Source organism: Rhodamnia argentea, chromosome 6 (assembly GCF_020921035.1).
Source record: "Rhodamnia argentea isolate NSW1041297 chromosome 6, ASM2092103v1, whole genome shotgun sequence".
In the NCBI taxonomy this organism is placed as follows: domain Eukaryota; kingdom Viridiplantae; phylum Streptophyta; class Magnoliopsida; order Myrtales; family Myrtaceae; genus Rhodamnia; species Rhodamnia argentea.
In genome coordinates this window covers 17056231-17083146 of record NC_063155.1, presented here as the reverse complement: position 1 = coordinate 17083146, position 26916 = coordinate 17056231, and the positions used below count along the sequence as shown (strand labels likewise).

Genomic DNA, 26916 nt, shown 5'->3' with positions numbered 1-26916 from the left:
TTCAGCAAAGAAAGTAAATTATTTTACTGCGTTTTACTTAATAAATGGCCAGAAACAGAACCTCGTTGCCGAGTGCTCAGGCCTACAACATAAGTCAAGAGGCAACTAATTCCTACGTTACTTATTCCACACATCTTGTGTGTGTAGTAGTAGAAGTAGTACACAGGCATTTTTCACTACAAACAACAAACATACCCTAGATGACCGGGCTCCTGAGAGACCTTGACGTCTGCCATCACCACAACCAACCGTGACCAACTGGATACTCATAAACCATCGTCAAGGACAGTGGACAACAGCAGGCCACGAACAAAGTCACATCTTTTCAACCTCTCTTTTTGCTCCTTGACAGATAAAGGAGACGACTGAGCTTTCCTGCCAACAGGAGATGAAAAAGAATGAACCCAGTGGATAATCGTGAATCATAAGCACACAACTAATCTACCACACAACATCGATCTCTAAAATATGCAGATTTGTCCAGTTCCTTTAGTTTTTTGTGATTCAAATAGCCGGGATTAAAAAAGGACTGCAGCAGTGTTCGTTCAATCACTTAACGTGGCTGAAGCATATGCTATTTTCCTACGGTATAAAGCCTCAACATTGTTTACTTTCTACATCAACCAGACTTATCTCCATCAATTCCACAGAGAATTCGCATGAATATGATAGGATCAGAACTTTGCACATTAACTCAGATTCTGAGGGCAGACAAGGGAAGAAAAAAAAGATATGTATTTGCAGCATGGGTTGGGGGTAGTAATTTGTAAGCTGGATTAACACAGATGTCCATATCCATGCGTGATAACAGAAACATATATAATCAACTCAAGCTTAAAACTGTGGATAGAGATCAAGAATATTCAAAAACCCAAAAAGGGCCATGCCTGATTTCCAACCCTAACCATAACACCAGTGAACATCTTGGATTCTAATAAAGCAATCGAACAAGCAATAATTCTTAAAACCCATCCACCGCACTGCCAATCTCAAAGTTTTTTCAATTAGTCATTCACTGGAAGACTAGACTTTAACATTATAAAGTGGAAATTTTCCATACTACCTGTAATTTTTCAATCATTGTAAAAGAACATTGTGTGAACTTACAGAAGCCTCACTTCATTTCTTGCCATTCGAATAAAAAACACAAACATTTCATTCCACAACTGCATAAATCCTCCAAAAAGGCGAAAAAGTAATGGTATGGTGAAGGTGATAAAAAAGCACGAAGTACCTTTCTGACAGAGTCTCATCTAAGAATTTCTTGGACAAGCTAGTTTCTGTCATATCGCGAGACTTAGTGCCGCCAAAATCATCATTCATAGGCAAAATGAAAGATGACAGCAGTGGATCTGGTGCGGCGTTGGAGGAGGGAACCACGCATGAAGAGCCACCAAATAGGGACTGTAAAGTTCCTTCTCGAAGCTCTCTCCTCAATAAAAAGAGTGTAGAATGATTCCCACCTTTACGTGATTTCCGCTTGCGTTGCACGTAATTACCATTAAGGATATCAAAAATCGAAAAAACCTTTACACGCTCATAATCATTAAAATAAGCATCGCAAATATGCCACAGCAATAACAACCAGAATAAAAGTAGCATTTTCTAGCATTGCAGCAGACTGCCATTCTAAAGTCAATTGGAAGCTTAAATTTACGTCAGCAAGTACTAGTAAAACCAAACTTCAAGAGACTTTAATGGTGTAAAAATGTAAGTCGACATACTGCAGAGCACTCAACTTGCAATCAAGGGGAAAATCTAAGAGCAGATAAAAGGTTATGTAGGAGATGTATGTACAAAACATATCCAATCGAAAGGATATCTTAAATATATTTCCATGTTGCAGGGTGATGTGTGCAACCATATCAACCCCAACTCTCATTGTACAAACCGGACAAACCTGCATAAAATACCAGATCAAGACATCAGAAGGTAGTGAAATGAGCATTCTCCACTTTACGAGAAGCCCTAAACAACACCCCATCCTGCCCCATAGAAAAAGAAAAAGGAAATGGAATCAACATGAATGAGAAGCAATGTGAAGGAATGGACACCAACCCTATGCCACGGAGAAATGATGGGAGAACAAGTATCCCTGTAGTTACACTATGTAAAGAAGTGGTTGTGACCATGCAATTACATGCAAAGCAACATAATACCCCACAGCTCATGACAATCATTAATGCCTTTAAGTGTAAAATCGAAATGTGCATCATCAAGTGTCAATATAATTCAGGTCTTCATTTTCTAGCAAGCCTCTTCTAGACCATCTTCTTACAAACAGAACTATGCAAAAGCCAAACAGGATACACATTTATGTCTCTGAATATCTCATGAGCCCACAAGCAGACATAAGAGATAGGTAAGGAATTCCATATAGGCAACAAAATATGGTAAGAATCTCACATCGCCTGTCTATGATGTCTGACTAGGCCTTATATAGAATTTGTCACTTTCCAACCATTGACTTAAGCTTTTGGATTGGACTTTCTAATATGGTATCCAAGCTAAGTTTAGCATCCTTCATACTAAGGCATGTGTAGATCCCTGTTTCATAATTTCACGTGGTGTCTTTACTATATTCAATTTGGTTTGCAAATGAGAGAAGACATTTAAGCGTTTTCCGACATCACTTGAATACTGGGTTTGACCAGGACTTGTATCCATATAGTCTCTCTTTTCACTTATTGGCTTAAGTTTTTGGGTTACATTTTCAACAACTTGAAAGAGTTGGAGCCAGCCTTCAAGATCAAATCAAAGAATTGCACTCTGACCGTAGGGGATTACACAGTCATTTACAGGCTTAAGAAGAATCAGCACTGTCAAGAGAGCCATGCAGCATGAGGATGAAATTCGGCTTCGATTATAAGAAATTACATTAAAAAGGAAAAGATCCAGATCTTCACCCTGGAAAGTCTAACTATGAGCCCTGGAGAGCGCAATTAAGTTTTCAGGTATCTTACTTCATGTCTCGTGTAAAAGCCATGGAGAGTGCAATTATGCAAGAAAGGTACCTGATGAATTACTAGTGAAAATGCTACACCAATTGTTCTCTAATAAAAAAGAAGCAAAAGAAATGAGAGAGGGGAACTGAATTCATAAAAAACGCAAGAAAAAAGTGAAGAACCTAGGCAGATTAACATGTTTTCTTCCCCTCTAAAGTCTTCCTTCTGATTTCAAAATAAACAATCACGGTTCTTTTCTAGTCAATTAATACAATTTTGGCAACTCAATTTCCATAGAAGTCACCATGATGTTGTATCGAATTGCTTTCGTTGATCAGGACTTGAACCTCTTTAACTTTCTATCATCTTCAAGTTGACAGAAGCGCAACAACATAACATCAAGTCAAAATCACAATAACCACAATCATACCTGCTTAGAACTGAAAATAACATCAATCTCTTCAAGTTTACAACTCATCGAAAAGTGCAACAAGTAAAAGCAGACCAATTTCATACCCCATTCTTTGCCTCCATTGGATGCTCGTCATCCATGTGGCAGCACAAGCCAACAATGTCGAAGTACTCCGAACAAAATGGACACGAAAATTCTTCTCTTATATCGTCCTCATCAATTTCTTCAAACCCCATAAACATATCTGCAATCACACAACCCTACAATTATTAAAATCATACAACAGCAAAATGTCACACTGTAAAGCATTCTGACTGCCCACTTGTAAGATGTTTGAGAGAACTCAAGCACAATCTTACCGTCTAATCATTTCAGAAAACAAGGCACAATGGACAGTTAGATTATAATCTAAGGAACAGGGTACTAAACTCAAATTTTCTCGAATACACCCAGGACAAGGAGAAACTCACAGTTCAGTAAGCTAAATTCATTCATTTTTTGCTGTCACAGGGGAAGATAATTTTTTTTTTTAAATTGAAAAATAAATAAATAAAGTTATGTGAAGCTAATTAAAAATTTCAGATTTGAGGTTTCTCACCAACCATACACTGCCAACATCAAATAGGTGTTACTACTAAAGCTTGTCTCCCACATAATCAGGCTCAATTTTGTATGAGGTCTTCCAATAGCACTAATGCTCCATATCTTTCCTTATAAGTTATACTCTCGTTTTACATCATTTTAGGTATTTCTTTTGCCCCTTTCAACCAGAGACTCTATCGTTTGGATCCCATTTGCAGCCTCAAAAGCCTTCACCCTAGGAACTATCCTAAATGAGTTTCTCTCCTCTTATCCTCATTTGCACCACACCTACTTTTGTCCGCATATATTCATTTCTAGTCCAGTCATTTGTCATGTGTCCACACAAGAGAAGGAAATCAAACTGCATCAGACACCAGTTTTTATATTGGAAGTAGAGGCATGCATCTCTCTGTTTCGTTGGATTAGTACTAGCAAAAAGAAAACTTTAACAGGGCCAAATATAGAAGAACGCGCAACAGTCAGATGAATAACCCTTTTCCCTCGTAACTAGAAAGAATACTTCATTTCAGGTATAAAACCAAGTACACGAACAAGCTGAGCGAGATTGAAGACTATTCTCATAAATTTCGATACCGATTGAAAAAAACAAGATCACTTTCCCCAACAGATGCTGAAAATTTCCAACGACCGAGCCCAAATTTCTGTTCCGACCGTCGTTCGTCGACAAATACACGCAGCATCGGCCCAAAATTCACGAGAAAAACCAAAGCAAAAAGAACAACCGACATCACCCGAAAACATCATCAGCCTGACTACAGCAGCAGAGCTTCTCCGCTTTGCGAGCCCGAAACGATCAAATAAGCCGCAAAGACTCAAACATTTCCACATCATCGGGAACAATCAATCATTCACCAACTACCAACCGAAACCGGCGGTAAAAAAAAAAAACCGGTAGGAAAGGACGAGAATCAAACTGACCAGATCTCGACTGGAGAGCCGATTGATACCGCTTGGAAGCCGAAGAGAGACGAGCGTTCCATGAATCAGCATCCATAGCTCCAAGAAACTCCCAAAAAAAAAAAAATCTCCCCCAAACAAAAGATAACGATAAATTACTCCGGCAGAAGCTCGGAATGGCTAACGCGGCGGCGGCGACGATCACCCGCGGAGGTTTCGAATCGATCGCGACGGGATTCGATTGCAGATGCGCAGCGAAGAAGCTGAGACAACCTTAGAAAAGATCGAGAGAATTTGGGGGTTGAGTTTTGGCCTCTGCGCGAGAAAGAGAGAGGGGGGAGGTCTGTCCGTCGTGTTCTTTTATTATTATTTTTTTTTTTTTAAATAATTTTCTGCGGGTGAAATTCACCGAGAAGGAAAATGTTATTTTGTGGTGCAGTTGCATTTTATATAATATAATTATCATTATTATTGAGAATTATTGTTTCTAATATGTTTAATCCCTGAATTTTTTTTTTTGGGTTAAGCCTTTTTTATCCGGAAATCTTAGGCAATGTTTCAATTTTATCGGATGTCTCTTTTTTTTTTTTTTTTGTTCTACCGACATAGGAATTTTAATGTCAGTGGGGTGTGCTTTTTAAGTTTTCACAAGTGCAAAGAAAAACTATGGATCGACATCTGAGGTCCACACAAGGAAAAACACTTGCCATTAGTTGGTTCCCAAAAGGGATTCAAATATAATTTTCAAATTAGGTTTCGAATTAGTGAATGCTGCCAAAGAGGGTGGCAATGCCATGGGCAAAATGGAAGAGCAAATAGAGATTCTTATATATTTAAGAAAAATAAGAGAATTGAGGATATATTTGATATGCCGTGATTGGTTGAATGAAAATTCGTTAGTCGGATTACTCTATTTTTAATACCGTATTTTCTAATGCATTTATCACGAGACATGTTAACGCAGCGTGATGGGTCGAGTAAGTTCTCGTATGTATGTTCTTATCAGAACAATTCATTTGTATTCACTCAAAATAAGGAATGGTACAACATCGAGAGGTTGCTCTTGCCATGTAGGATCTTAAGTGAACAACCTAAAATTGAAAAGACCCGCCTTATTAAAGTTGAAATGATTTTAATCACAACGAGGGCACCATTTTTTTTTTCAGGTTATGGCACTCAGTGATTACGGGCCGTATCGATCTTATTTTAGATTATTTAAATTGAATTTTATGCAAATGTTATGAAAATGGTATAAGAAATCGATTAATCATTTACCCATGAAAATGTACGACTCGACCCTTGAATTTCCGCCCAAACCAAGTCATGTAGTGGACTTCGCCGGCACGTGACTTTCTCGGTCCTCTCGCACGTGACCTTCAGGTGCCTCCCCCCCAAAAAAGAAAGGGAACCTCTCTCTCTCCGATCGATCGATCGATTAGCATTTGCCCTTCTGATTCTTGATTTCGCCATGGGAGAATCTCCGCGAGCTCTCTCGTTTTCAGATCTCTGACTCCTCCGTCGAGTTCGTCGGAGCGCCGCCGCATTCGAACTCCGATTCCGATTGGGTAGGATTTGCCGCCTCTCTGTTCCGAAATGGCGACGCGGAATCGGACTCAGATATTCCGCAAGTACAGAGATGCGCTGAAGAGCGTCCGGGTCCCCGCGGGCTCGTCGCCGGAGTCGTCGGGTTCGGGCGCGGGTCCGGTGATCGAGATGGTGAGCACGTCGCTCTTGAATCAGCATCATCGCTCGTACGCGCCTCTCAGCACTGAAGATCCCGGCAGCTCTAGGTATCGAGATTTTCTGTGCGACTTCCGTTCTTGTGCGTAATTGGATTTTTTTTCAGTAGGAAGAGTGAGGAGTATTTGCTTCCGGACTTTCGATTTTGCTCTTCATTGGCTTGTTTGTATGGATCGAGCATGTGTTTGTTTCAGTTGAAGTCGTTGATCCGGTAGAGAAGTGGACAATCTGTTCCATCTTTGGAGCTTTAGCTACATCGATGGTTTTTTGAGTGTCAAGTATCAGAAGATACTCCTGATAGGTGGATTCCTCATTTACTGGAACTCGAGGACTTGTATTTAGCGGGGCGGGGGATTCATCTGTAGCTAAAGGGTGGATAGGTTGTTGGAGACATTTGGTTCAAGTGAATTGAGGGTGGACATGGATTTCGGCTGTGAGATCCTCTGTGTTTGTTGGAGCCTCTTGTTTCATTTAACCAAGGCTGCTTGCGCCTGGCTTGCATTGAGTGCATAATTTTAACTTGAGTAGGACCACTTCGCCATGAGTAGGACTCTGAATTCGACCACTTCGCCACGAGTGGCACTCCCAATTCGACCTCTCTGCCTAATAGCTAGTCCTTTGTGTGTCGGTTCATGTCGCATTCTCTGCCTTTGGTTTAACAACTGAAGCTCTCAAGCAAGGGGATATTGACATAAGCAAGATGAAGAGCTGGTGGATCACGGGTACCTAAGATATCAAGCTTATAAAACCTGGTGGATCGCGGTACCTAAGATATCAAGCTTATAAAACTTTTTTCCGTATAGACATTCAAAATTGTTTGCTCAGTCAGCATTGAGTGCATGAACAGTCTTGTCATCCGGATCTCTTCATTCTGTCTTGATGTCTCGTGTACTCAATATATTAGGATTTTTATAAGTTTTGTCATTTGACAGTGGAATGCACAAGGTCTGTTTTTGAATCCTGAATGAAGAGTGAACAGATCTGTAGTTTACTAGCCTTCAGTGGAATTTGAACGCCTGTCATCTTGTATGACATGCATCCCTTGAAAATATAGTCCAATAGTCAAATATTGTTTCCTGCTGCAGTAGGGGTGCACTTACTGTGGGTCTGCCTCCAGCTTGGGTTGATACTTCTGAAGAAATAGCGGCAAATGTGCAACGCGCACGGGTGAAAATGAGTGAGCTGGCCAAGGCTCATGGCAAAGCTCTAATGCCGTCATTCGGAGATGGTAAAGATGATCAGCGATTGATTGAGTCTCTTACCCATGAAGTTACTGATCTGATTAAAAGATCTGAGAAGAAGTTATTGAGATTATCCGCAAATGAACGTTCTGAGGATTCAAATGTTAGAAAAAATGTGCAGGTATGATGCAATGGAATGCCCTCCTACAGATCACCATACTATGCACTTGTTTGGTTTTGTCTTTGCAACTTATATAGTTTCATTTATATCTTGATTCCTGTGAGCATTCGTTGATATATACTTTGGTGCGAGCCATTTGTGATAATATCTTTTGGATTTTCTGTTCATTGAGCTCTCAATCAATAGGGAGAAGATGCCTTCAACATCGAACCTTAGATTTGGCATGAAGTGGATCATAGCTGCTGAGATTATTGAGTCTAATCTGTCAGGATTTCGTAATAACTGGATTAATCTATTCAAAGAATAATATGCAGTACCTTGAGTCCATACTTATCAAGACAAAATACTCGTATCTCCTTGAAAATTGAATTGTTCAAAGCAAATGGTACTTCAACTGGGTTTGGGACCTTGCCTTTGCCTGAACTTTTAATCGGTATTGTCTAAATTGCTGAGTGAGTGATTCCTCGCCCTTACTTTGTTTCACTAGCAGCTATTTCAGTAGGCATTCATCCAAAACATTAACCACCATGGGAATTTTCCCAAAAGCCATCTCTCTCTCTCTCTCTCTCTCTCTCTCTCACACACACACACACGTGTGCGCGCGCGCGCACAAAATGACACAAATTTTCTGGCTTCAAATGATGCGATCAGTACTACATTTTTGGTGCCATCCTTGCTTCATTTGATATGTGTTGAGTCTTGCTTGCCTTCGGATCTATTAGCTACATATTGAGTATAAGAGATAGCAGTTGCAATGCTCATTTTTGCATGTTCTCATTGCAGCGGTCACTTGCCACAGACCTACAGAGTCTGTCAATGGAGCTTCGCAAGAAACAGTCAACTTATCTAAAGCGTCTCAGACAGCAAAGAGAGGTTGGACAGGCATTGTCTGTAATTAGTGAATGGAAGAACTTTCTTTGTGGCTATGATTTGATGACAAGATATTGGGGAATTAGAAGTTTGAATATGGTATTATTAATTTATTTGTTTCCTTAAGAGTTTTCTCCTTTTGATGCAGGGTTCAGATGGAGTTGACTTGGAGATGAACATAAATGGCAGTGGATCTAGAATAGATGATGATGAGTTTGATGACTTGGTAGGATGTTCCTATCCTCTCCCTTTTTTCTGTTTGACCAGCTCAATGCTTAGTGTAGATGGACAGGAGAAATATAAGCCAAGAAAGTTGTAAGCATGTAAACTGATGATCTAAATCTAAAGTTTTACATGGCTCGGTTGCGCTTACATGTTAAAGTTCCTAACGGAGTATCTGTGTGTATTGGCATCTGCCTCATGACATGGGGTTAGACAGTCCCTATGTGTTTCCACAAGCTCATTCCTGTTTTGGTTTAATGCATGTATGTAGGGATTTAATGAGCATCAAATGGCAAGGTTGAAAAAGAGTGAAGCATTTACAGCAGAAAGAGAAAGAGAGATCCAACAGGTAGAGAAAATCTTGTGTCTAATATGTTTACAATGTTCCAGCTTCTCCGTTGTAGTTGTCAACCTGCTCACTCAGGCGTAAATTGTAGGTTGTGGAATCAGTTAGTGAGCTTGCTCAGATCATGAAAGACCTTTCAGTTCTTGTGATAGATCAGGTAGGCTGGGCTTCACCAAGATACGTTATAATAACTGTCTGGACTGTCTTCAGTATAATTCGTGATCAAATTAAAATTTGTCCAAGCAGGGCACGATTGTCGACAGAATAGATTACAACATTCAGAATGTTGCAACTACCGTGGAGGAGGGACTGAAACAGCTGCAGAAGGTTCTCATCCTTCTATCAATCCATACCTCTCTCTCTCTCTCTCTCTCTCTCTCTCTCATCACGTTATGCCCAACATTGCAGGCCGATAAAACACAAAAGCAAGGGGGAATGGTCATGTGTGCAACGGTGCTTGTGATCATGTGCTTCGTTATGTTGGTCCTTCTAATTCTCAAGTACACACTCTTTTGAACTGCAACGGCATTTTCAACGAGCTCATCTCTCATCTGTATACACATCCCTTATGCGTGCCCTCGGACTCTTACCATACTTGTATGACAGAGAAAGGAAAAAATCGGGAGAGTCGAATTGGCCCTACACAAAAGCTTTTGAGTTCTAACCTTCTCATTCTTGTATGTAATTTCTCTTTAATCTCTACTTTGATGGAGTGATGGGAAGGGCGCACTGGGACGTCGAGTTACATTGTCGATCGTCATCGCATGTATACGGGTTCCATCTCTCTCGGTTTTCCCTTCTTCTTTTCAGTTGTTGGGCCTCATTAAATTTTTTGGACTCCCTTTTGAGTTTTGGTTTCAACGGCATATGTTTAGGCTTCATTGTTGTCCTTGAGGGAGACAAGATATGTATTTGATTCTTTGATGCAAATAAGATAAGCATACATCCGTTTTTTGGCTAAATGCAACAAACCCCTCTTGGTATATCTGAATCTCTCTCTCTCTCTCTCTCTCTCTCTCTCTCGTATATCGTCAAGGCATATTGACAATTTGAAATGCAGTAGACAGGTACAAGAGAGGGTCCGGCTGTTAAACAGATGCGACATGTTTCTCATTAGATACATGCCTAATCCTACTATTTACACTGTTAGATGTCAATGACAACTTGACGGCATTACGCAACTCCCAAAATCCATATGACCTATTGCCCCTATCCTCATCTACTCCTAAATGCCCTCCTGAAGAAAAGGGCATGGACAGAGAACATATTTAAGGATGGCTACTCATTCACTATCTTCAAGAAGACCACCACCCCTCAAAAAAAAAAAAAAAAAACCTAAGAAGGACAAGAAAAAAACTTCCTATCTCCTGTCCCCGCCTATTTTCCTTCATTTACTATTTTTAGGCAGAGACTGAGCCACAAGAGAGGGCCATAAGAGAAACGGCAGCCTGCTCTTCCTCACCCAACTTCCTTTTTCTCTGGCACCTCTGCTTCTTCACAAACGACGTCTGCAGCAACAGATCTTTGCCCAGGATCGCCAGTCTCATCTTCAACGAGTGACTCAAATCGTTCCCAGCACCAACATCCGCAGCAGGTTCGGCATTGCTAGTGTCGGTGGTGTTGACATGGGAATGGTGGTGGTGTCTCTCTCTCTTCCTCGCTGTTGCTCTGCTCAAGATCCTCTTCTTCCTGTATCTTATCCCGCATGCATTGCACAGTGACTGAACATTTCCACGAGAGAGGATGAAGAAGAAAGTAAACATCACATTAGTAACAGTACAGGCAACACCAAGCCATGCGCAAGAAATGATCTCTCCGTCATGTGCCACAAGAATGTTCCGGGAGAATGTTGAAATGCATGCAGAACACAAATCTTTCTCTCAGAATCCAGAGAACCCAAAATCTTAAAAGGGTTGAAAAGAGGGAAAAAAAAAATAAGGGTAGGAAAGATAATACGCATGGAAAGCGGAGGAAACGAAAGCAGGCCACAGAAAAAAGAAGAAATGACGATATGAACAAGAGTCCAGTCGGCATTCGGTGATTTTCCCATTAGCACCAAGAAGAAGAGAAAACCAAAAGGAAAAGAAATTCCAGAAAGAATTCAAGGTCAGTGGAGAGAGAGAGACAGAGAGAGAGACTGACTGACCTTGGGACCAGAAGGGCCGCCTCTCCACAGAGGAGTCTTGGTGGTCTTGCAATCAGCACAAAACTTCTTGTTGGTCTCGCTCGCTTCTCCGGGCTCTGGTTCCTGTAAAAATCCGTTTTCGAAACCCCCCGAGAGAAGAAACGAACAAACAAAATCATCAGTAAAAGCAACAAAGAAGAAGAGCGGTGGAGAGATTCAGCTCGCGACAGTCAATGGGAACCTTTTGTCCGAGAGTCATATTGTCCATGAAGGGATCTTCCTCTTTCTCGACAAAGATTTTCACAGAACCCAAAAGCTTAACGAAAGAAGAAAAAAAGAGCAAGTGGGAATGTTTTCAGAGAGAGAGAGAGAGAGAGAGAGAGAGAGAGCAGGAGAAGAAGGAATGTGGGTGATGTGAAGAGAAGGGAAAGGAATGGCAGAGAGCACAGAGCACAGAGCACGAAATGGTGACGACTCCAAGAGTGGAGTGGGATTCCAACAGAAATAATTTTCTCTCTCAGTAGAGAAAGATGGGGCGGTTTTAGTGGAAAAACCCTAAACCTCCGTTCGGCTGCGAAATGACGGAAATGGCCCTGGCCGGCTGAGGGAGGAGGAGAGAGATGAGATATGTGGTGTGACGACACGACGACAACCGCCAAATCCTGGGGGAAGAGAGGGGTGAAAGTCCCACGTGGCAACAGACCATGGAAAATGCAGAGAGAAGCTGCTGGCGGGGAGGGGAGGGGAGGGGAGAGATTTCTGAGCGTCAGTTGTGTTTCCTACCTTCCTTCCTTCCTTCCTTCTATTCGAGATTTCACTCCCATGGTAAGAATAAAACCTACGGAGAGAATGTGTAAAACACGTATGATCCAGGACCCCTTTGTAAATTTTTGCAGATTCATTACTCGCATGCTTTCGAGCAAAAACCCTATATTGAAAAGACTGAATTACCCTCCTTACAAACTCATTTTAATTGGTCATCGAGTGGGTTCGGTCCGTTCGGATGGTGCGAGAATCTCGGATTTGGGAATGAGCGTTTTTCTTTAGAAAGACAGGCGAGAGAAAAAAATTGATTGTGAAGATGCAAAATGGTGTCCAAAATCGAAACATGGATCTACGTCTGGTACACTGTAAAAAAAAATTAGAAACATACAAGCGGCCGTTGAGGGTCGAACATGAGGCGCGTCTCGACCATTTCCCAGAACCTATTCATTGCAGCTTTGTGCAGACCTACCGAGCCAAAAGAGAAATGAATCAAGTGCAATTGCGTTTACAGATCTCGAGGGTCGAAGAGCCGGGCCAATTGCATTTCACACAGTAAAAGAGCACGCTTCTGGAGCTGGAAGATCTTACAGAACATTCCCGCTCCAGAGCCTCAGCATCATCAAAGGGCTGGAATAGATGAGGAGCTGGGGCTTTAACTTTGGGTCTTGCCCACGAGGCTAATTGAAATTATTAAATCCATGGCTAGAACGTTCAAATCGGAAGCCTCGTCAGATTCACACGGACGAAGCCCAAGCACTTGCGAATGAAGCATCAGATGGTCAATCGCCGACAGATCGAACAAATTCATATGATGCAAACCAAAGTTGAGGCCGCATTGAGTTTAATGTTTACTTTAGGTAATCTGCAGGGTTCCCTGAGGCATTAATTCAAACTGCAACTTCTTGCATACACGAGGAGGCATTAATTCATATTGCAACTTGTGGCATCACAATCATGTATTCAAAGAAAGATATGAAGCAGCCCCGGTTGTGACAAACAGGAATCATAAGAGGAGATGACCATATATAAAGAGGGACAGAAAATCAAATTTTCCAGGCACGAGCATCATTCGCTTGATAAAAAACTATGCATCGATATAACGATGCTAAGAAACCACAGAAGAAATTGCAAGGCAACCTCGAGTTCCTAATTAAGACCCAACCAAAACAATCTCATAAAAAGAAAAATGAATCAAGGAACTCATTGCTCCGACAGAACACAAAAGGATATAGACATATAGCACATAACTAGATAGGTGGAAGACCCTAGAATATATGACATTGAAACCTTTCCTGTGATGGCCACGAAAAACATGCACTCTGGTGGCGCTTTATGTATGACAATGCTTGTCGGGGATGACTTGCTGCCCCCAATAATCCCATGTGTTACTATATCCGAGAAGAATCATTCAATAAGGAGCGCAATATCCAACTTCTCTCACCTGCTTCCAGAAACTCGGAACCTGAGGCTAATTGAAGCAACCCCTCGATCTTGCCCCTTAGACTTGACTCGACTCGACCATGACCCAGACTCGACTCAACCATGACCCAGACTCGACTCAACCATGACCCAGACTCGAGGCGTAACCGACCAGAACCCAACTTTAGTCCTGCCATAAATCCCAAGAATCTGAGGTCAAGGGAAAGCCAGCTACGGCACCAACAAAATTCTGACGGATATCGAAAGAGAGGCGGATGAAGGAATCAGGTTTATGCCGAAAGAGGACCTACCTCTAACCAAACTTATATCCACCTGATGGTACGGGAGGCAGATCGTTCCCTCCAAATTGCATATCCGGTTGAGAGGCATCACCTGGCGGCATTGTATCGTCATCTTCTTCCAACCAGTATGCTTCAAGAATCTTTACTGCCTTCTCATATATCTCATTGTTGTCATGGGATTGTAAGCTCTCGATTTTCTCCAAACCCTCCACATCTTCGACCATCTGAGCATAGACATTTACATCACCAGTGTTGCCAAGATTTTTCTCAGCTTCTCCTACCTTCAAGATATTCTCCAAACCCTCTAGACAAACTGTCACAATCCTCGGATCAGGGCAGATGAGAAGATCACATAAGGGCTTGACACATCCTTGACTTACTAGGAACCTAACAGCGCAGAAAATGAAGCGGCAAGTTGAGAAACATTATCAGTGCACCCTATATCAACAGCATAAAAGACTACATACTTGATTTGTTCGTGAGAACCACCAGATGTGGCATTTGAGATTGCCCATGCAGCCTCCTTCTTTATATCGAATTCAGCATTTTGAAGTAGTTGTACCATTGGACCAATAATATTAGCCTCGATGACTGCCTATAACATCCGTACACATGTTACTCGAGCATATCAAAAATCCAATATCCTATAATGTATATCTAGATTGAAAGACCAAATTAGAAAGCATGGTTTGCTCAACAGCAAACCATATAGGAAAGTACGTGTGTGGATCTTACCTGTATCTGTTCCTTATTACCGGCTGTAATATTTGAGATGGTCCAGCAAGCTTCTTTCTTGATGCTCTTCTTATAATTACCAGTCAACAGGTTCAGAAGGCAGGGGAGTGCTTGATGGTCGATGACACACTAAGTGAACCAGAAATTACAGGAGATTTAAGCAGCTGCTGATAAATGTGTGTCATAGAACTAAATATTACTTATGATTCCATTACCTGGGTTTGCAAATCATCTCCAGTGACGATATTTCCAACCGTGCGAAGGGCAGGAATCAGAACAGATGGAGATGGGTGGCTAGTACAACGGAAATCAAAAGTTCAGTATTTCAAACATAAAAAAAGAATGAAGAATGACTGTGGATCAGAATAGTTCCATGCAATGTACTGAACGAGAAGTTGAGACAGCTTACAGCAGTAGTTCCACAAGACGAGGACATACACCAGCTTCAATCACAGCTTGGATTTTATCATTTGTGCCATCAGAAAGGTATGACAGAGCCCAACAAGCATCCGTCAAAACCTCTTCATCAGTCGAATGGATAAGATGCGCAAGGGCTGGAAGTGCAGGCTTAACCTACCAGAATATAGAACGCAGATCAGCTTCAGAAGACATAAACCAGTGTAATGGAGGACTTTATTTCTGCTAAAAGCTGAACCAAACTACAAAGTGGCAAATCGTTTCCCTAAAAGCAGCTTCACGTGAAGATCAAGGTATAGCATCACATCCAAAGAAAGGTTTTACCTTATGCTAACAATTACTGTTGATACGTTGTTTTGTAGTTCAATAGTGTATCTAGATTCTAAGATCCCTCCGTGACAACATAAAAGATAAACGTCCCAGAAAAGAACTTTTCCTCATGACCTCTTCTGCAATTATGTGTGAACATATGACATCTACAAAATTATGTAAAAAGAACAATCGTCCACGAAAGAACAAGCTCTAATGGCTCATCGATAACCAATTAGCAATCATCTCTAGACTTGAACAGGGTGCACTGAAACCAACCTGCTCAAAAGGTGGTTGTGGCTTCCCTCTACAGAAGTTAGAAAGTGTCCAGGTCGCATTTCTCAGCATAGAAAGCTTTGCGTGCTCATTCAATTGTGCCAGCAATGGAAGTAACGCACCGTTTGAAAGAACAAGGTCACGGCATTTGGGAGAATCGCCAGCCACATTTCCCAGAGCCCAAACAGCCTAGGCATGGAAATGAACAGGGGAGGAATTATCAATGAAGGTAAGCCAACTAGCAATTTTATAAGAGACAAAGTGACTGACAAAGATATAATAAAGGAAAAGAGAAAACAAGAACACCATATCTGAAAAGCAATATAATAAGAGGCAAAGTGACTGACAAAGATATAATAAAGGTAAAGAGAAAATAAGAACTCCATATCTAAAATCTTCTGCCATGTACACACCTGCTCACGCACATCATCACTGGGAGAACCAAGAAGTTTCACGAATATAGGAACAGCCCCATGATCAATAACCACCTTGGTATTCTCGGATGTACCGGAAGCAATGTTGGTCAGTGCCCAAGCTGCTTCGAACTAAGGATATTCCCAGCCACACCAAAAGTAGCTTTATGGTCACAGCTCATATAAAGGCAATGTTGGCATATACAAATAAAGAATATTACGCATAGTACCTGAAGTTGAGGGAAGTCCTCCCTCATGAGAAACTCAACAAAGCGAGGAACAACACCCGATTGAATCACCTCCTCAATAGGTGGGCTACGCTCTGGCCATTAACATATTGTTCTTAACGTATTGTAAGAAATATTAAAATGAGATAACCAACAGTTTCAAAAGCTTGCGATGCAGATTTTAAAGCAAATTAAAAGACTAGGAAGAAAGAAGATGAAATGTCACCTATTGAAAGTAGCTTTCTAAACTGCGTAGTTGCTTCAAGTTGCATAGGTTTTTCATTGCTCCATACACCAGCAACCATGGAAGGTAGATTTTCCAACTGAAGCGAAACAGAAACGAGCCAAGCATGATTAAACTGGTCTCAAGTAAAGTCGAAACAACCGCATGTGATCAAAAAATTCTGTCAAATCATCTCATGTCATTATCTTAGAAAACAAAACGAGCACAACATCTTTCAATGTGGGCCATCAACAATCAATATGAAAAACACGAGACAAAATGCCAATAAAATGAACAAAGCCACAATGACACAACGAAAGAGCTATCAGCAATCCAGTTAACAAGACCCTCTCCAACCTGTACATATGTATGGGGCACTGCTTGCTTTGAGTAGTCAAAGAAGAAGATCCAGTAATAGATTGCTTTGGGTCAAGAGAACATTTCTGGAACTCTTGAGACACATAGGTTTGGCTATCAGTTCTATAAGCAATTTGTCCACCCATTCTATTACAAATATATGCATTGCAGGTTACCCAAAACAGCAGACATTCCAAATGGCTAAAAACTCAGAAGCAAAACAATCTTCAACTTGTACGTACCCATTAACTCAGGCAAGGAACCTAAGCTCACGGAGAAGCTCAATACCAAACAAGCTATAATCACATAGATGATCCGTGATCTACAAAGATTTACTGACCAATGCAAACCCTAGACTATAAGACACCACCGAAATTCAGCTCCAAATAAGCTCCTGAAGAGGGAAAGATAAGCTCTGCTTCCAACTGACGCTCAGACACTGATGTGTTACAAGACAGAACAGCTTAATTTTGGTCAGAACTGTTACTAATCACAGATCGATCGACAACGCCACCTACTGAACTAATACTTCACCAATTATCAAGGGCCAAAACGCCACCACATCGGAGTCCGTGAAAGCACATAAAACGAACAAACAAGCACGTCATCAATTTGAATACACGATCTCACCTTCTTTTCGACGGCAGAAGAGTGAAGCGAAGGAGCCGATTGCTGCGCCTGAAGCCCCTCGCGACGCTTCTTCAGCAAGCTCTCCTCCCTGCGGCTCTTCCGGATCTCCACCATGTTGTCCTCCCGCCTCCGCCGCCCCTCGTCCGCGTCCACCGCCACCTTGTAGCGGTTCCGGCGGACCTCCGTCCTCGCGCTAGGTCGCAGCGACATCGCTCGAAGGGAGGTGGAAAAAACTGGTGGGAAGAAGGATCGGCGGAGGCCTCCGAGGGATTCGAAACCCTATCGAGACGTACAATCGAGCAAGATGACGAAGAAACCTTCGATCGATTCAGGAAAAAGTGACGAGGAGGAGGAGGAGGAGGAGGAGGGTTGGAGAGAGAGAGTGATTATTGAGTTCGCAAAAATGAAGAGAGAGAGAGAGAGAGAGGAAGGAGGGGGCGTCGTGCCGTGATGCTCGAAACCTGTTGACCGAAAATAGGCACGAATCGTCAAGTATATTGCGAAAATGCCCTTGAGTTTTGAATTTTATGGTCAGGGAAGATCATTATCTATTTCCCCATTTAGCCATTATTAGGTACTAGGGTTTAACCCAGGGTTCCATTTAGACATGTCAAATTGGAACGTCGGGTCGGATCGGGCCGAGTCGGGATTTTCTATTTTTTGGTCGAAAGACGAGATTGAGTAAATCGAAATGGACATAGCCCATATTGATCGGTTTTGGTGTAATGTAATTTTAGCGACCAATACACAACTTGGCCTCTAGCACGACTCATGTCCAACTCATCATAAGCTATAATTCTTAGCAATTTTTCTTAACCATGAAAAGTTAGGTTTTTTTGTTTTTTTAGGGCACTTCTCATCCTTTAAAAGTTCGATGGTTGAGATGTGTTTTCATTTTTCCATTCGTTATTATTCTTCGTTGTTTAATTCGGGGAAACAAGAGAAAGAAAGTAAATAATGATAATGAAAAACTTTCGAGCCAACACCATGGTGGCATCAACCATCACTTTCGAAATCCCTTACCATCACGCTTTTATTCGTTGGTGGCACCAACCCCCTTGCCCGCTCGACTCATCCGACACCTCTCCATCCACCTCTCTGTGTCAAGGTTGCAACTCGTCGGTTTGGAGGTCACAACCTATGGACCCGGGGGTCACTCAAGACCATGCCCTCAATCATCATGGTGGCGAGCTTGGTGACCAAATTTAATTAAAATTCAATTTTCTTAACCCATTGTCATTTGGCTAGTTAAACATCCAAGCAACTCATATAATACGACTTGGTCCGAAAACATTTGTTATAAAATGGATTCATGACTCATTCCGACACTTCTAGACTGCGTACGATCGTGTTTAATCTATCTCTTTCGGATATGAAAATTCAACAACGTAATGTTGGAAGTAATTCTCCTATATTCGTGTTAGTTTTCTGAAAATTTGTAGATGATAGAAGTGAAGGGCTAATGGGTAGTTCGGACATGTAGATAACATGTTACCTACGCATGTCTACTTCCAATTTAATCTATTTTACGAGGTAATTTTTTGTCATGATAGGGGAATTTTTTGGCAGGTACCGAAGATGAGACAAAAGGCATATTCTTTTCTCAAATATAGCATTAGATATTCAGACAATTATTGTTATCATCTGCACCTAAAAGAAACGTTTTACGAGCACATTTAGAATTTAAGACATTAGGGGTAAGATGAATGTAAACAATCTTTTCACCAGTATTATTGCTTAACTCGGAGGTTCAATGCATGTCGCCATTAATAATTATGTCCCGTTTATTAGGGGCGAGCATATTCTGGGTTGGTCCGGTTCTCGGGCTATCCTATGGAATCGATGTTTAACATAAACAAAGACCTTAGTAAATTTAAACAAAAAGATAAAGAAAAAGAAGTTCATTGTTTACCGCTCAAAAACTTAGTGAATAGTATTAAATGATAGAGAAAGAAATTTTGTTACCATTTGTTTGACATGATAGAGAGCCTCAAATTAGGTTTTGAATTTTAAAAAAAAAAGAAAGAAAGAAAAAATGGTCGGTCCGGTCCGGGTGGTCCATCCATCCGGTTTTCCCTCGGAATCGGGAACCGAATCACCAGGCCGCCGGTTTCAATTTTAGGAATGGGAAACCGGATCGAGGCTCCTTGGAATCGGACCAATCCGGCCGGTTTGATCCGGTCCAATCGATCCACTATGCTAAGCCCTACCGTTTAATTTAAGTTATAGTTACCCGTTGATTAACGCAACAGTGAACAAATACTTTTTTTTTTCACAATTTGGTAGAGAAATATTAAAATTGGGGAGGACAAAAATGGAATTCCCACATATTTAAGGTATGGTGAACAAGGTACGTTCGGAATGCTTCAAGGAATTGCTTTTGGCCCCGAATAGATAAGATTCCAACAAAATTACAAAAGATAATGCTACATCTATTGAAGAAAGGAAGGAAGAGAGAGGGCGCAATGGGGGTTGATCGCAAATAAATTGACAAGACGGCTCGTTTAATAACCCAATTAATGTTCCATTTGTTTCGCAAAAATTGAATGTTCTAAAAAATACTTTTTTCTCATTATCTAAACATTTTCGTGGTGATGAAAACATCTTCTATTGACTTAATTATTTCAAGCGGTACAAGCAATCGTTTCTTAGAAAAATATTTTCAAATAATCCATTTTTCCCTAAATAAACGGAGCCTAAGCTTTGAGAACTATATGATTAGTCGTTAAATGAGATCAATCTTGTATGTCGATTTATATTGACTCTATAGACGTTTTTTTTTTTGGTCGGAATGACTTTCTAGACTTAATTAAGTGAAAAATCGGGACAATGTAGTAAAGGGGTTAATTAATTAAGGAAGATATAATTGATGACAACAAGAATATTACCAAAACCTACCCATAATCGCTCTATCTTCGGTAAAACAAGTAAAAAAAAGTCAATAGTTAATCTACTTTCAACACTAAAAGATAAACAGCACTTAAATTTTGGGATAATGGCACAAATGGCCCTAGAACTTTGATCTAATGAGCAATGTGATACCTAAACTTTTAATTTGACTAATATAATCCATGAATTTTAACCTCAATGTGCAATATGGTCCCCGAACTTTTAATTTGACCAATAAGGGTCATTTTTTCAATTTTATCAAACAAACCCCAAAAATTAGTTCTATGTATTGGAGTATCTCTAAATAAATTTTCAAGGGCCAAACTATACTTAACCATATGCACATCATTTTGCTTCAATAATATATGAATGGGTTATGTATGTTTTTCTTTCTTACTTCCGCTCGTGTTTGAAGCCATGTGTCTATTGTTTTAGTTGTTTGAGCGTGATGAAAATCCCCCCCTAGAGTTAGTGATGAGACGATTATATTTACCCCTCCAAAGCTCCATTAATCTCGTGTAAAATGAATAGCTTGCATAGCATTTTTCTGAAAATTACCGCTCGGCGTGCAATGAGCATAGAATAGAGCTTAAAGAAAAGAGCTGTGTCGATAGTTTCATTCTTCTTGTACCAAACTACCAAGAAGTGTTTTCACAGTATTTTTTACCACATGCTTTATCTGCCATGACTTAGATAGAGGAGGTGTTAATATGGCATGTCGTCCAATGGACCATCGCTCCAAATATCGTTCACCAAATTGGCACGATGTTAAGAGGAGCTCGGCGTGCGGGCTTCTCAAAAGCTTTGAGGCTTGGGCTCCGTTTAGAAATTTGTGCCTTAACTCAATCTCTTCGAACCGAGGTAAAGAAAAAGCCGTTTCTAAAAGGCCCAAGTACCACAAAACGAAGCATTCATGAACTGGCTGGACCAAGCATAATGGACAAACGTGATAATCCCAAAAGTGATGGAAGGCCATCCCTCTCAAGCACCTCGGATTGAAGCACGGCGGTCCCGTCCATTGACATGCCAGGCGATTTGGTTTCGGATGGAGCGGAACTTCATATACTTCAAAAATCGGCAGTACCCGCCTGTGACACGAACCATTTACCTCCGCATGCAATCTCACAAATCAAGGATATTAGTCGTCATCTTAACTTAAGGGTCTCCCACCACCATGACTCTCTCTCTGGCTGGGATTGAGTAAGCTACGAATCAGACGCGCGCCGCACGCAATCTTAAGCTCGGATGGAAAATCGACCGTAAAGCGAGGAACGTGGGTTTAGTCATGGGTTATCAATGTTGACTTATCTTACCAGTACTATAATCCGGTATAAATAGGCGCGTATCTCTGGCTAACTCTATACAAAAATCGTGTCAGATCACAAGTCATGCTAGCTGATCAATTGTCAAGTGCTCATGGAGAGAACAATCGAAAATTCGAAAGCATCGCTGCTCGCTAGAAAAACTTGGAAAAAGCGCACACGGCTCCGCAACGACAGAAGCACCAAATCAACTTCGCCTAATGTGAGGCAACTGGCGATTATAGAAGGGGCTCACATCTACTTTAGTGCCATCCCTGTTCAGAAAAAGAGAAAGAGAGGGAGAGATAAAAAGGAGTAACGAGGGGGAAAAAAAGGAAGTGTGGTCGTAGAACTAGAAGCCTCTCCACCTATAAAAGTCTCGAGGACCACCTCACCAAGAGAAGAAAAGCAAGCCCCCCTCGTTCACCAAAACGAATTTTTAAGTGCCGCCACAATTTATTTTTTTCTCCCCCTCTTTGCAGAACGCGAGAATCAAACCGAAAATTCGAATTTAATATCGATGTTTTAGCGACAAAGATATTGGCGTCTTCATCCCCATAGTAGCGTCTTCCCCCAGGACTATTGGCCAAAATTTCGTTTTTCTACGTTTCACAGTAGTTTGTGATTTTTTCCAAAGAGTTCCACTGACTAATTAAAGGTTGTTTTAGACCCAACAAAAAAAAAAGATAAAAAAAAAATTAAAGGTTGTAACTTTCACTAGAGGGCCCCATTGGTGTCAACCTTTTCATCTTTTCCAGTCGTAGAAACAACAAAAATATCGGGGCCCCCAATCAAATTACGTTTCCACCAGAAACGGGGGTGGGGGGACCCACTCCCACGATCTTTTCGTTCGTAGGATCCGTACCGTCCACGGCGTGGCGCGGCCAGAGAAAAAGGAGGGACTAGAAGAAACACTTGGAAAAGGCGTAGCAGTAGAACGCAAGGGGGTCGACCATCGAGTGTCAATCGACTGGCCAATGATTCTACGGCCCCAGCCCAGCCTACGAAAAGAGAGAGAGAGAGAGAGAGAGAGAGAGATGTGGTGCCAGGTAGCTTTCCGTCTAACAGCCAGCAGCAACAGAAAGAAAATATCTCACCTCAAAAGACCAAAAGAGAAGGAGGAGGAGCAGGAGGAAGGAGCACGAATCACCACAAAAAAACACACATCACTACCACAAACCCTTATAATTTTATTAACTATTTCTTCAACAGTCGACCCAAAAGATTCCCGACTGTTGGGCCCCTCGCAAGCCCACCACGAATTCGAAACACTCGGGAATATCCAATCTCTCCACCACCACCAAAAATCAGATCTTTAATCAGAGATTAAGGCGTTAATTAACGCTCAATGCCGACAGTTAGAGGCGGTGGCAGGGGTTGGGGGCGTTAAAACTATGACCGGTGGCGCGTGCCATTTGGGGGCGGGGGGGTGCATTGGGGGCCAACCTAACAGCGAGACGAATTGAGCCTCGCGGAGCTCGCCATGGACTTGTTCACGCGTGGCTTCTTGGAGGCCGTCGGATCAGGCGCAAAGTCAAATCCAGGGCCCTCTCCACCGCCCACCATGTCCTCGAACATCCTCTGGAGGTCCTCAAAGCTATCTCCCTGGTGGAACCACCAAAAAAAAAAAAAAAATCAAAACGCAAGACACGTTAACCTCAGCAAAACATCAATCATTTTAACTTTTCCGACCGTGGCTTTTCAGACCATGGAATGCGCGAGAAATGCGCGGCGCATTGAATCAAGCATGCAAAAGAGGAGCACGAGGTGAGAGGGATTTACACCTACCTCGTCCTTGATGTTGTTCATCATGGAAATCATCTCTTGCATAAAGTCGCAGAAGTCCTGGTTCATTTCATGAAGAATTCAGGCCCAAAAGGAGGATTAACAATGACATCCCCAAAAAGAAAAACAAACTATTTACCGCAAAAATAGAAGGCAAAAAAAAAAAGAATTTTTTTTTTAATCACAGGAGGGAAATAACCAATTAAACAGATTTACAAAATGGGGTTGTCGTCGTAAATGATTGCAAAATGGCTAGCTAGACCTACCTCGTCTTCTTCCTCGAGCGGATCGTAGAGCCCAGCATCGTACATTGACCTCTTGCTCTGATCCGACAGCACTGAACCCCCGAAAACATCACAAAAAAAAAGAAAAAAGAGAGAGAGAACAAAAAAACTCTCGTTACTCTACGTAATGCAACATGATCACGCATCACATTTGAAAAATACTCCCAATTTTGTTGTGCAGAATTGGCTATGCAAGCAAAATCGTGCCGGGGGGGTTTTTACCAGAGTAAGCCTCCTGAATCTGCTGAAACCGCCGTTTTGCCTCTCCAGCGACCTGCGGGTTCCGTGCCCATTTGTCCGGGTGCCATTTCTTCGCAAAAACAAATCAAGCAGAAATTAAGCACAGATTCGACCTATCAAGTACCTCATTTGTTAAACGAACAATTCATGCATCGCATAAATATCGTGTTTCTAACGAAGATCAGGACGAATTTGATCAAGCAACTCGTCCCTGTGCTCTAAACGACTAAACATATCGCCTCAGCAACATCTGACAGTCTCAGGAAAGTCCAAATCGAATCAAATCGAACGCACAATTCCCCACATGAAGAAGCTCACCACATGAGCGAAATCCTATAGAAAAAACTCGAGCAGAAATGTGACTGAATAAGGCAGTCCCCATCCGACGATCTCAGCTAAAACAGATACGGCATCTGATTCCGACATAGCAACTCCACGAAATCCTCCAATTCATCCACAACTCGAACGCCAGGGATTACGACCACACAGCAGGGGGGAAAAAAAGAGAGTTTCGAAGAGCAAGACGAGACAAAAACCGGAGTACGTTACCATGGCGAGCTTGCGGTAGGCCGATCGAATGTCAGAGAAGGAGGAGTCCCTGCCAACCCCAAGGACGGCGTAGTAGCAAGATCCGGCGCCGGATCCTCCTCCTCTGTCCATGCTGCTCCTCCCAGAGCCTCCGCAGCGATCAAAGAAACGTTCGGAACAAGACGAAGAATCTGAGTTGAATCTCCAAGCTCGGCCCTCTCTTCTTCCTCCTCCGTTCTCGGATGGGGTCACAACATCGTTCGCCTCGGCCGACGGAGAATCGCGAACTCAACACAGAGGAGGCGGAGATAAAGAGACTTGGGCGAGCTTTATGCGCGCATCGAAGCTCTGAAAGAGGAGAGAGAAAAAGAAGGGGGGGGTGGTTTAGAGAGAGAAAATATCTTGATGTGGCGACTCTCCAAGTTGAGGGATGGAGATGGCGAGGGAGGAGAAAGTTCGAGACATATCAGAATTCCGGGGGGCGGGTCTGAGGTGGCAGAAGATATTTTCGGTTTGGTTTACGTAATTGACGCTGAAGTTGGGGGAGAATTACGGGGGTTGCCATTGGCGCACGTGTTGGTCGGGACCCAGCCGCCGCTGACACGTAGGACTGCGATCCGGCTTGCGTGTCGGCATTAGTTATTTCGGTTTTGACAAACTGAACCGAGGAAAAAAAAAAAAAAGGAACAAATTAAATGGGATGATCATGTAAGTAGTCATTACACTTTACCTCAATGCACAATATGATTTCGAAATTTTCATTTTGCGAAATGTGGTCCATAAACATTTTTAATTTATTCAATATGATACCTAAACTTTTAGTAAATATTCAAGCCGGTATTTTTATATATATCGGAATTCAAGCTAGTATCTAAACAATATGAAAATAATCAATGTTATTATTTCATTAATATGAGTTTATGCACGACATTTGAACATATTCCTGTAATTCAACGACTATTTTGAACTTGTATAAAAAATTCAAGGATTACATCAAATAAATTAAAAATTTAGAAGCAACATTACACAAAATTGACAATTCAAAGACCATAGTGCATATTGAGCATAATTTAAGGATCATTTGTGCCATTTTCTCTAATTAAAATGGTGCGGGGTTATCTGTTCCGAGGTGAGCTAATTCCAAAGTCGGATCATGTAATTGATCCAAGAAGGTCTCGGTTTGGATCGTTTGGGATTGAAAACCGAATCGATTACATTTGTAATCGGATTGGAATTGAGCTGGCCGGTTGTAGGTCGATTTATTTTGTGAAGTTGCATTACAGTTACTATCAAATTTTCCTTTAACTTGTGATTAGTCGAGTGGGGATGCACTCTAGCCTCGTACCCACTACCATGGATGGGATTGACTCTTCAAGGTTGGAACTTTCTATTTAAGTGTCCAATCCCGATCAAGATTGACTCAATCTTAGAACCGTATCATGGCCGTTTCCAAGGTTTATACCCAAGAACCTGTCTAATTCACTTAGAACTGGCCAATACTAGCCGGTTCGGTTGGATTTCCCGGTTAAACTAAGGGCGATGCCAGCCGCTAAACCGGCCCTTATAAATACTTGCACCTTCAACTGACATGAAAATAATTTCAGTTCAGTTCAAGCCAAGAAAGAAACGCAAACTTAGGTACATTAGGCCGAAACCGGACGAGCCCATGCCATTTAACTTTGTTCCTCCTGTTTTGAGTCGAAGCCCGATCATCAGCATGAGTAAACGAGCCAGACGTGGAACCGGTAAGCAAGAACCTATCAGACGAATTGCCGGGGCAAATGTGATCGCAAACCGCGGCTTGGATCCCGAACATATGTTCAGACCTTGCCGGTGGCCGCAGCCAATTTCTTGCCCTTAGGAAAGAATTGAGGAACTGGATAACCATCATCTGGCTTTCCTTAACTCAGCTTCCAGATTGGTGTTCTTCCTTCTACCAGTTTTCTGATGCATGAGGCTTTGCTTCCACACCTCACCAGCAGTCTTGTTTGAGAAAAGTTCAAAATCGGCAGGAGGAATAGCACCATCATCCTCCAATTCTGGCAGTATATCAAGGCACTTACCTCTTCTTCCTTCTGTACATGAACAGAGGAGAGTCCTACAAACTGGTCATCCAGTCTGACCCTCTTCAGAGAGAACTCTAGTGACAGCATTGGATTGTGGAAATCTCAGGAGAGGACACATCAGCCAAATTCTCTAGGAAAGACACTTCTTCAGGAATCCATTTCAGACATTTTCTTGTTCTTTAGGAAAAAATGACCATATCTGGATCAATTGGCACATTTCCTAGAACC

At 41.8% G+C, this 26916-nt stretch overlaps 5 protein-coding genes across 6 annotated transcripts; 1 reads left to right on the top strand and 4 right to left on the bottom strand.

The window, feature by feature from the left end:
* LOC115751257 (protein DEHYDRATION-INDUCED 19 homolog 3-like) lies at positions 1-5211 on the bottom strand. The gene is made up of 5 exons (XM_030689051.2): positions 4879-5211; positions 3462-3601; positions 1823-1900; positions 1235-1491; positions 1-375 (listed from the first exon to the last, which is right to left on the bottom strand). The coding sequence occupies exons 1-5, from the start codon at positions 4952-4954 to the stop codon at positions 267-269; spliced, it is 660 nt and encodes a 219-aa protein (XP_030544911.1). The 5' UTR covers positions 4955-5211; the 3' UTR covers positions 1-266.
* A 1053-nt stretch (positions 5212-6264) lies between these two features.
* On the top strand, positions 6265-10380 carry LOC115751255 (syntaxin-43-like). Of its 2 annotated transcripts, none has more exons than XM_030689050.2 (8): positions 6265-6647; positions 7686-7959; positions 8743-8832; positions 8978-9055; positions 9323-9400; positions 9489-9554; positions 9644-9724; positions 9806-10380. In XM_030689050.2, exons 1-8 carry the CDS (start codon positions 6451-6453, stop codon positions 9911-9913), a joined length of 972 nt encoding a protein of 323 aa, XP_030544910.1. In that variant the 5' UTR covers positions 6265-6450; the 3' UTR covers positions 9914-10380. The 2 variants fall into 2 exon arrangements, with proteins under 2 accessions (XP_030544910.1, XP_030544909.1); XM_030689049.2 differs by having other exon boundaries at positions 6267-6647; positions 7683-7959.
* An 88-nt stretch (positions 10381-10468) lies between these two features.
* LOC115751259 (GATA transcription factor 16-like) lies at positions 10469-12047 on the bottom strand. The gene is made up of 3 exons (XM_030689054.2): positions 11764-12047; positions 11544-11645; positions 10469-11118 (listed from the first exon to the last, which is right to left on the bottom strand). Exons 1-3 carry the CDS (start codon positions 11788-11790, stop codon positions 10798-10800), a joined length of 450 nt encoding a protein of 149 aa, XP_030544914.1. The 5' UTR covers positions 11791-12047; the 3' UTR covers positions 10469-10797.
* Positions 12048-13293: 1246 nt separating this feature from the next.
* LOC115751254 (importin subunit alpha-1a-like) lies at positions 13294-18037 on the bottom strand. Its single transcript, XM_030689047.2, has 11 exons — positions 17596-18037; positions 16612-16708; positions 16389-16480; positions 16159-16290; positions 15749-15934; positions 15153-15316; positions 14959-15037; positions 14744-14872; positions 14476-14603; positions 14018-14395; positions 13294-13896 (listed from the first exon to the last, which is right to left on the bottom strand). Exons 1-10 carry the CDS (start codon positions 17803-17805, stop codon positions 14020-14022), a joined length of 1593 nt encoding a protein of 530 aa, XP_030544907.1. The 5' UTR covers positions 17806-18037; the 3' UTR covers positions 13294-13896; positions 14018-14019.
* Positions 18038-22931: 4894 nt separating this feature from the next.
* LOC115751258 (dnaJ homolog subfamily B member 6) lies at positions 22932-25072 on the bottom strand. Its single transcript, XM_030689052.2, has 5 exons — positions 24644-25072; positions 24077-24164; positions 23837-23907; positions 23574-23630; positions 22932-23390 (listed from the first exon to the last, which is right to left on the bottom strand). The coding sequence occupies exons 1-5, from the start codon at positions 24752-24754 to the stop codon at positions 23232-23234; spliced, it is 486 nt and encodes a 161-aa protein (XP_030544912.1). The 5' UTR covers positions 24755-25072; the 3' UTR covers positions 22932-23231.
* Between the last annotated feature and the right edge of the window lie 1844 nt (positions 25073-26916).